This window comes from Megalobrama amblycephala, linkage group LG23 (assembly GCF_018812025.1).
Source record: "Megalobrama amblycephala isolate DHTTF-2021 linkage group LG23, ASM1881202v1, whole genome shotgun sequence".
Taxonomy (NCBI): Eukaryota; Metazoa; Chordata; class Actinopteri; order Cypriniformes; family Xenocyprididae; genus Megalobrama; species Megalobrama amblycephala.
This window is the reverse complement of record NC_063066.1, coordinates 26,118,781-26,129,213: the sequence shown is the minus strand read 5'-3', so window position 1 is coordinate 26,129,213 and position 10,433 is coordinate 26,118,781. Positions and strand designations below refer to the sequence as shown.

Here is a 10,433-nt window from a genome sequence, read left to right as displayed (position 1 = left end):
TCTTACGATTACAACTTTTAATGTTACTTGATTAATCAGATATTGGTTTGACTTTTTTAATCTACTGCTCTAGCTTTTTAACATGCAACAGATACAACTTGCAGTCAAATGTTTTAATGGTGAGACAAAGCAACATAATGACAAGAAAAAAAACAATTGAAAATGATCTATTGTTGGATCAAAAGAACAAAACTTGTTACTATAAATTACAGATGTTTTCATTTGCTCCATTTTTACTCTGTAGAAAAAAATGAAAAAGTTACTCACTGCACTTAAAAAAACAGGTATATACACAAAAAGGGTTAAAAAGTAGACAATTTTATAATTGTATATTCCTGCCCGCCCCAACCAATCAGGATCCCCATATTGATGCCACAGCTGTGTTGTTATGGCTTCCAGAGTTTGAGGAGCCCATCCTCACTGTATGTGGCGATTAAATTCTGGTGTGGGTGGTGGGCGATACCGATGACATCCTTCTCATGAACCTGTGAAGAGACAGATCGAATAATCAGCATCTACAACTTCTTTTGTGCATGATTAATATGAAAAAAAATATTTTTTAAATAAAAGTATAAAAAATTAATTATTAAATACTTTTTATTGGAAGTAAAAAATATTTTTCAAAAATATTTTCAAAATATTTAAAACAATAAAAATAAATGTTTGAATTAAATGAACTTTAATTTTTTTTTTTAAATAAATCAATATTTTAAATTTAAATTAATATTTTTTTAAATAAATATATATTTTTAAAAATCTGTATTTTTTAAATAAATATTTATATACTTTTTAAAAAAATATTTGTATTGATGGATGGAAGTTAAAAAAAAAAGTCTAAAATAAATATTTATTTAAAAAGATAAAATATTTTAAATTGATTTTTTAAAATGTTTTTTTCTTTTTTGAATGAAGGGAAAGACGGACTGAAAGAGGGCTTACGGTCAGGGTTCTCTCTAGTTTGCCCGTGACTGTGCTGAAACAGTAAAGCACAAAGTCCTCTCCGACACAGTAGATCCACTCTCCACGTGGAGACAGAGTACAGCACACAAAATCACCTCCTTCTCTCTTACCAGAGCTGAAACTCCTCACAATCTGCAACAGAAAAACCAAACGGAGACTTCTCAGACATTCATAATGCACAGACGGACACAAATAATTTCAATACTGTCATCTCGTTTCATTAGCATGAGTCTTGACATCCTCACCTGGCCTTGCATGTTCATGATGACAACAGTGTTGGATCGGTTACACACAACAAAATGCTCTGGATTTTTGGGGAGCTGGATCACGTTGTTAACAGTGATGTCTGTTCCCGCAGAGGTGCCTAGAGATTTAAATGTGCTGGTGCATTCTGTGGTCTTCACATTCCAGATCTGGGAGTAAGAAAATGCAGAGTCAGAAGTTAGATATTCAGCTTTAACATTTTATGAGCTCTTTACTTAAAGGGTTAGTTCACCCAAAAATGAAAATTTTGTCATTTATTACTTACCCTCATGCCGTTCCACACCCATAAGACCTTTGTTAATCTTCGAACACAAATTAAGATATTTTAGTTGAAATCCAATGGCTCCGTGAGGCCTCCATAGGAACCAATGACATTTCCTCTCTCAAGATCCATAAAGGTACAAAAACATATTTAAATCAGTTCATGTGAGTACAGTGGTTCAATATTAATATTATAAAGCAACGAGAATATTTTTGGTGCGCCAAAAAAAACCAAAACAAAAAACAACTTATTAGTGATGGCCGATTTCAAAACAATGCTTCAGGAAGCTTCAGAGCATAAATGAATCAGTGTATCAAATCTGCTGTTCAGAAGGCGTGATTTCAGCCGTTGGCAGTTTGACACCATTTGACACGCGATCTGAATCATGATTCGATACCCTGATTCATTTATGCTCCAATGCTTCATGAAACAGTGTTTTGAAATCGGCCATCACTAAATAATTTTTTTTTTGTTTTGTTTTTTTTGGCGCACCAAAAATATTCTAGTCGCTTTGTAATATTAATATGGAACCACTGTACTCACATGAACTGGTTTAAATATGTTTTTGTACCTTTATGGATCTTGAGAGAGGAAATGTCATTGATCCCTATGAAGGCCTCATGGAGCCATCGGATTTTAACTAAAATATCTTAATTTGTGTTCCGAAGATGAATGAAGGTCTTACGGGTGTGGAACGGCATGAGGGTAAGTAATAAATGACAGAATTTTCATTTTTGGGTGAACTAACCCTTTAAGAAACTTGAGAGAAGATTTAACTAGTTAATAATTTTAACAACATTACCTTCACAGTTCCATCAGATGAGGCGCTAATGGCATGATGCCCATCAGGAGTAAGCGTGGCTTCATTTACAAATGAAGAATGACCTCTGAACTCCTTCAAACACTTGCCTGATTTTAACCCATGAATTCTGATGAGAAACAAACACAAGTTAATTTTGCTGTGGTTTTTGTGAAAGCTGAGGACAGTGGTAACAGACGCTCACCTGATAGTCTGGTCAAAGGAAGCAGAGAGAATCTGAGTGCTGTCTTTACTGAAGCTGAGACAGGTGACACCTTTACTGTGAGCGCGCTCATACCGCCGCAGACACTGACCGCTCTGAATCTTCCACACCTGGACAAACCATACAACCCATCAATAAATCCTTAAAAAAAGTCAATACATCAGCCTTCCTGTACAAATAAATTACATTTTATGCAGCAAATGTCATGTTTAGAAAAATTTTAAAAAATTTGGTCAAGATCTTGTATTGACAATGCAAGAGTAAAGCTCTCTGTAAAGTCTAATCCAGCACATCCCAAAGACTTTCAATGAATTTAAGGTTTGGACTCAAGTGCCAATTTATGTGTATAAATGATTATTTATGCTCCCTCCCAACCATTCTTTCACAATTAGAACCTGATGAATCTTGACATTGTTATACGTTAGACATTGTTATACGAGCAACACACAGCGATGCTTTGTTTCTGAATGAATCTGCATTTTGAGTGAATCAGTCAGGTGATTATTATTCAATGGCCCATTTGTAAAGAGAGCCATTTCCTTCATTCATTAATGAATCAGCCATTTGAACAAATCGAATACATGGATGAATGACTCATTTAGACATTTACTGCCACCTACTGGCAGTTTTAGTTTCTTATTTAGAGTATCATTTCATTAAAAAATTTTTTTTTATATTTCCATATTAATAATGGAATCATTTACTCACCCTCATGGCCACTGAAGCCTAAAAGTTTGTGTAATTAATTCTGTTGAATCAAATATTTTTTTCTAAAGCAATTTGTGTGTAATGTCCAGTTGAGATTATATATATATTTTATTTTGTATGAATTTTGCTTGTTTGAATGCCAGTACAGAAGTAACGAGTTATGAAAATCAGATTCCTTTTTTCAAGTAAACTAGTCAAGTTAAAATTTGTCAAACTAGTCAAGTTACTTTGTTGACCCACAGGAAAGTCCATTGATCATCAAGCTTCAGTCTCTGCACCGAAGGCATCACCATCTTTGCCAAAATGGCTTGATACTTCAAAGAATTCATGATGTCCTGCATACAGTCAAGATTTCTACTTCCCCCATAACAAAGAACCCCCATAACAAATCTGGACCACCTCCGGGTTTGACACTGGAGATGGTGTTCTTCTGCTCATAAGCTTTGCCTTTTTTGCACCAGCCGTACTGCTTGATTCATGGGTCCAAAATGTTCCAGTTTGGTCACATCCCTCCATAAAACATTCTTCCACAACTCCACAGGTATATCCAAATGAATTTAAGCATATTCAAGTCAGCCATTTATGTTCTTCTTGGTCAGAGACTGAAGCTTGATGATCAAACATCAAAATCTACTTGAGCTTTGTTCAGGGATCAGTCGTAGAATGTTCTTGAGTGGCCTGTACAGTCTTCAGATCTAAATCTCATTGAAAATATTTGGTGGAATTTGTAGAAGGCAGTGGTAACATGGAAACCAAAGACTAATAGTGATCTGGAAGCTTTTTCAAGTGAAGAATGGGCCTAGATAACAGTAGAGAGGTAACAGAAGCTTCTAAGCACTTACAGGCAGCATTTATTAAAGGTTTAGAAAGAATAAAAGATTCTGCACAAAATTTGACTTTTGAAGGGTTGAATAATTTTGTACACATGTTTAGAGCCAGTTTGATTTGTTTTTCATTTTCATCAACTTTACATTCTCAGAATCACTCAAATGTGCGTTAATAAACTAAAAATAGTTTACTGATGCCTTTGATGAATTGTTTTCATAACAATTTGTTCTCAGCAGCAAAATGTCTTGCAGGTTAAGAGAGTAGAATAATTTTAATTGCAACTGTAAATATAACAAACATTATATAAGATTTTTCATTTCAATATTTGATTAAAAAAAACTTTAGATTATTCCTGGTGCAACATTTTTTTAAAAACATCCATTAAAAGAATTTTGTGTAAAAACGTTGCATAGCCACTGATGTACAGTACTGTATATGTTAAACAGTCAATTAGGCAGCACTAACAGGGATAGTTCACCCAAAAAGGAATGTTCTGTCACCATTAACTCGCCCTCATGTCGTTCCAATCACATTCATCTTTGGAACACAAATGAAGATATTTTAATGAAATCTGAGAGATTTCTGATCAGTGAACATTGATACATGAAAACAAAAGCATTGATGCGTGAGAATAAACCTCATTGGTTCTTGCGGAAGCACAAATGTGCTGGCGTGACACAAGAATAAAACTCAATGATTCTCGGTGTCAAGTAGGGCATGTTTGAGCTTCCATTTACCAAATTTGAATTTTGTAAACATTGTTCGCTGATCAATGTTTATATGTGAATACAAGCCTAAATTAAATCTCCTCACCATATAAAGTGATCATGTCTCTTCAGAAGACTTGGATAACCATTAGATTAATATGGATTTATTTTACAATCTCTTTTGGGTGAACAGACTTTCAAAGGAAGGACATAAATCTCTCAGAATTCATTAAAAATATCTTCATTTGTGTTCCAAAGATGAATGAAAGTCTTATGGGTTTGGAATGACATGAGAGTGAGTAAATGATGAATTTTCATTTTTGGGTGAACTAACCATTTAATGACGATTTTATTTATTTCAATAAAGTGTGTATGAGACCTTAATCTTGCCATCTTGGGCTCCTGTGGCCAACATCTCAGTGTCCCGACTGAAAGACATGCACAGCACCGCATCATCCATCATCATGAAGTTGTCCTGAGCCTGATACTTCAGATCCTGTCCAACAGAGACACATGATCCATTAATAAACATGTAAATAAAAGATTATCACAAATGCAAATTAATAAGTCTCAGGGTAGATTCACAGACCTTTCTGATTTTTCCAGTAGTAAAGTTCCATACTTCAATAAATCCATCCACGGATCCAGTGACCAGATATTGGCCATCAGGAGAGAAGCGTGAGCACTCAACATGAGACTTCTGACCAAACTACAAAAAAAAAATAGAGAGGTGAGTGACAAATCTTCATTCATTCATGTCACTGTTGAGGACAGATGCTGATCAGTGTACCTTGATGTGTCTGGCCAGCTGTGTGGGAAATCGCTCCTCCTCTACATCCTTCACAGCTGCTTTACCTCTGAACAAATCAATGGTCATACCAGGAGGCAGAAGTCCCTGATGCTGCTGCCACTTCAGAGACTTTAGAGAGAAAAACAGACAATACCATCAAATATAGTAATATGAACTATTCTTTTAAGTGTAATTCTCAGATCAGTGTATGGTAATATGAAAAAGGCTAATGCATTATTGCACTAATATCCCATTGCAAGAGAAGATTTACTCACCTGTCCAAGCAGAGCCATCAGACGTGACGGCGGTACTACACTGACCTCACCAGCAAGAGCCTGTGCTATAGCTGCTCTGCGTTTCTCCTTACTGCTGCCATCAGGATAGGCCTAAAAATAAATATATCAGGTCAGAAAATCATCCAGAATGAAGGTGAATATTGTTGCTGTTGGGTGGAAACCTCATATGTCCAAAACTGCTACTTGTCAGAAAATGAAAAAACAAAACTGTAGGCCGGTTACACAGACAAGGCTTAAGCCTAGTCCCAGACTAAAATGTATGTTTGAGCTGTCTTAACTTAAAGCAACTTGGACTGACATATCTTAAAATGTCAGTGCCATTGTTTTGTCTCAAGATGCATACCAGAAATGTTTTTTTTTTTTCAAAGGCACATTTATAAAAGCTACTTAAATGTCTTAATTGAACTAAGGCCTACTCCTGACTTAAGCCTTGTCTATGAAACCAGTTTTTTTTTTTTTTTAATAATTCAATATGGTGTTTTCAATTTTTTTTGGACCAGTGAATGTGTTTTGTCTGTCACTAGAACGGTCATATCTGAAGCAGTAAGTGCATCAAATTACATCTTCATCAACTTACAGGTTATATAGTTTATTGTAGCAGTGTGGCCTCTCAGTTTTTTGTCATTTGGCTAAAATCTCATGTTATTAAAGATGGAGTGCTATGCACAGGCTATTTAAGACATTACTGCTATGGAGATATAAGGATACGTTTCTGCCCGACAGAGACAATATTGTCTCGTACTGAAGATAAGCCTGAGGCATGCCACAGTTTCATAATGAACCAAAAATATTTGTACATCTATCATTACATAAATGCTCACACATTGTGTTCGCAACACTGCTTTGGCAAAGTATCTGTCAAATGAACTAAAATCAAAATCGTGATATGGCTTAGTGCGCTTAACAAATTGCAAAAGGCTGTGATTTAAATAATTATATAGTCTATTGCACTGTGTGTTTCAGAGCAAAGTGTGGCACTGTGTTCACCCGAACAGCTCAAGACCCGCCGTTTCCAGTGCATTGTTTCAGATCCCTCACCTCTCTGGGGTCAAAGTATGAGCGAGCCAGAAGGTTCTCCAGGTGGATATATCGCTCAGGTTGGGTTTGTTTGAGCATAATCATGGGGTCCGTCTGCCTCAACAAAGATCTGGCAGCTCCCAACTCTCGGAGCTCAATCAGCTCAAGAACAACCTGTAAAAATACCAAAAAAACACTTATGATGTGTCTAATTATTCACAGATCAATCAAAGTTCAAAATGAGCCAAGCCATTACAGCTGACTTATAGAAGTCCTGATTTTTTCTGCTTCTTACCTGTTCGTAAAGGTCAATGAGGGTCTTGTCAGGGAGTTTAAGGGACTGTATAGCCTGAAGTACAGTGTCCCAGTGACCGCTATTGATATCGGCTACAAAACTCTCAATACTGTCCACTGTGTTGAGAGACACTGTCGTCTCCTCCTGGAGTGTCACTAAAGTCTTATGCAGGTTGTTTTCCTTCAGGTACTGCATAATCAGACGAATCACGCTGGAGAAACATGACAAAAGAAGGCATTTTAATAAGAGTTACTTTGAAAGACTTTGGTGAGTGAATATATTACAAGCGCAGAGTTGAATTAACTAATGGTTTTGTCTGGAAAGTCATAAGCAATTCTTACACATTGATATGTGAAGGGGAATTTTTCAGCAAAAAAAAAAAAAACCTGCAATGTCTAGAAACATAATAATGTACACAAATAAAATACTGTATTGTAATATTGTAAAAACAAGGCACATGATAACCACAATATAACATTAAACTGTTTAAAATCGCAGTTCAAATGATATTGCATGTGGTCAGTTTGTTTCTAATTAAAAGAAAACGGAGGACTCTAGAGCTGTTTTACCTACTAAAAACAGACAACATACCTAACAGGATGCGCTTCAATACTTGAAATACAAAAATATTAAAGAAAAAAACTATTCTATATCTAAACTCTGTCCAGAACATAATCTCCTCATTATGCTAACGCTGTTAGCTAGAGAAACAACCCAACACCTCAACAGTGCAAAAATCAGCCTTCTAAAATAGACGTGCTCGTTTAAATTACACAATTATGCATGCATGTGATGTTTTGAAACACTCAATTTAATTTACTTACTCTGCAGACTCTATTTCAATAGACATGATTGAAAAATGCTAATTTTGCTGTGCGGACAGAAGCTGAAGACACACAGGAACAACACACGCGTCTTCTTCTACGGCTCTGAGTACATCTGAACTGAAAGCAAACAGCGACACCTAGCGGCTACAACCATCCGTCACCAGACATTCTACAGACAATGACAAACAATTTGCTTTGAAATTATAATGAAAGTAAATTTCATATTCACAAATGTTAATTTGATCATGAAAAAATGTATCGTGCTATTCAGTGAAACCAGGCAGTACATTAACACAGTAAGAGACTCATTTAATTAAAAAAAAAAAAAAAAAAACTGAGATTAAAAATGTTCCAAGTTATTTCTACTAAGGAAAGATGGACTAGTACATAACGCAGCTTGTAGTTAAACCTGAGTCTCAGTTTTGCAATTAACAAACAATTGGAATTTTAACAATAATCTAATCACCAACAACAACCTTACATTCAAATCGCTTGTAATTTGATGTGGAGCAAACCAGAGCTGTTTCATGTAGACTAAATTTGTAAAATTATTGTATATATTTTTTTTATTATTATTTCAATAACTATCTTTGCTCTCTTCTTCTTCTAATTGTTGTTATTATCATTAGGCTATGTGTTTTTGACTTCAAACGACTTTTCACTTCAACTCTACAATATTTGACATATCTCAGTTTGTGCTTTTCATACGTTACATTAAGGTTAAATGGTTATTGGGTTGTTATGATGATGTCTCATCAATCTAATCCACGCCATTTAATCTTTCCTCCAAGCATAGTCTAAATTAGTCTGGAGTGAGAGTCCTCTATCTGAACACAGGCTCTAATGATCATAAGCACTTGAAAAATCCTGCTGTGATTGCATGTTTTGTATTCCAGGCTCTGTCTAGGACCGGTGTGCCATTATCATGCTCTCCACGCATCACTTCTGACTGTTCACGTAATTAGCTGCAGTTCTGTGGTGGTCTGTAGAGGGCGCCAAAGAGACACCGTTATTCCAGCGCGCCCTGCGAATGAAGGTCTCCCAAGGTTAAAGCATTTACTGCTGCATCAGCCTCACATGTTGTTCTCTTATGAGGGCACAAAGCCGTGGGCATTTAACTGCCCAGATAAAGCAGCTCACTAATTGCCTACCACGAAATAGCACTTACTCATTCTTATTAATGTGCAAAATCTGGGCGTACCTCAGAAAGCAGTCTGATTTGCAAGTGTGTATTCGTTCTTCTAGCCTATTACAATTTCAGTGCTTGCCATTAACCACCAAGAGTAAAAGTAACAGGGAGGGCTCTGACATTTTGCAAATAGCAACAATACCTCAAAACCTGTTTTGAGTCTATTATGAACTAGCCATTACGAGGTGTCGAATAGATTGAGGGCCACAGTGGGCAATTCTTTATTATGAGTCAACACCAGAGGTATTGTTTCCAGCTAATATATTATTCTGGACTTATGAGCCTGTTCATTGTTATAACAGTCCCACCACTCACATCCTGAGAAAAGAGTATGTGGGAACGCTGACTCATCAATTATTGAGGGCCTATTGGCAGGTGTATTATTTCCATGGTTCATCAGAAAGAAAAAAGAGACATTAAATCTTAATTTGGTTCTACTAGGAATGAAATTCATCATGTGCTGTTTATGCTACAAACATGAATGAGAACTCGAATCATGCAGCATTACTCTTAAAAAAATGGTTCAGTTGGGTTTTATCAAAGTCCCTTAAGACAAGTAATTTCACTCGGCAGCCATCTTTGAAAGCCATTCAAGTGCAGCTCCTATCTCTTTGAATGGGGAAACATCACATTCTCCAAAACTGTTTGCCAAGCTTTCGATTAAATTTCATATTTGAAATCACCAATGAAATCTAACAACAACTGTCTCATAAATTTTGTTATTAAACGCTCGGATTATGACAAAAAAACAGTATTTTTTCAGGCTGGATCAAGCTAATGCGCATGCGCAGTCCTAAATGCGTGTCTCTTGTGTCTCATTTCGGAGGCGCGAGTAGCCCCGCCCCTTTTCAGCGCTGCGCTCTTTGTCTTTTGACTTCCGGCTTGTATTTCCACAGCTATCTTATGTATTTATGAATTAACTGCTCATTTTAAAATCTTCCCGGTCTACTGACATTTGTTAAGACATCTGCTTTAAACATAACAATGCTCATGATAGCTTTCATTAACTCTACAACACGTAAATCCACTTCACCAGCTAATTATTCTTCAACAGCGATGCCATAGAAATATATAGGGCTACCGCAAAAACGGAAGTTCAAAGACAATATTCTAAAGATGGCGGCGCGCATGTTTCTCTGGAAAATAAGGTCTATAGGAACCGAAGCTTCTAACGGCCGTTGCAGTGAGGCGATGACTTTACCAGTCGGCGATTGGCTCTTATTTAGAAGGCGGGACTTATTCTGCCATTTTGCGCGTTGCACTTTCTC

General features: G+C 36.3%; 1 protein-coding gene across 1 annotated transcript; it reads right to left on the bottom strand.

Moving 5' to 3' along the window:
- Positions 1-98: 98 nt before the first annotated feature.
- On the bottom strand, positions 99-8,146 carry smu1a (SMU1 DNA replication regulator and spliceosomal factor a). The gene is made up of 12 exons (XM_048175641.1): positions 7,974-8,146; positions 7,150-7,360; positions 6,876-7,028; positions 5,817-5,927; positions 5,542-5,670; positions 5,341-5,460; positions 5,131-5,247; positions 2,491-2,618; positions 2,289-2,415; positions 1,206-1,373; positions 940-1,092; positions 99-485 (listed from the first exon to the last, which is right to left on the bottom strand). Exons 1-12 carry the CDS (start codon positions 7,997-7,999, stop codon positions 387-389), a joined length of 1,542 nt encoding a protein of 513 aa, XP_048031598.1. The 5' UTR covers positions 8,000-8,146; the 3' UTR covers positions 99-386.
- Positions 8,147-10,433: the final 2,287 nt, after the last annotated feature.

What these genes read in the sequence shown, in the direction of transcription:
- smu1a (XM_048175641.1), bottom strand. Translation starts at nt 7,999, where the DNA reads ATGTCTATTGAAATAGAGTCTGCAGA. An exon ending in TCATTGACCTTTACGAACAG is followed by an intron (nt 7,029 to 7,149) that starts GTAAGAAGCAGA and finishes GTATTTTTACAG; the next exon opens with GTTGTTCTTGAGCTGATTGA. An exon ending in CTACTGGAAAAATCAGAAAG is followed by an intron (nt 5,248 to 5,340) that starts GTCTGTGAATCT and finishes TCTGTTGGACAG; the next exon opens with GATCTGAAGTATCAGGCTCA.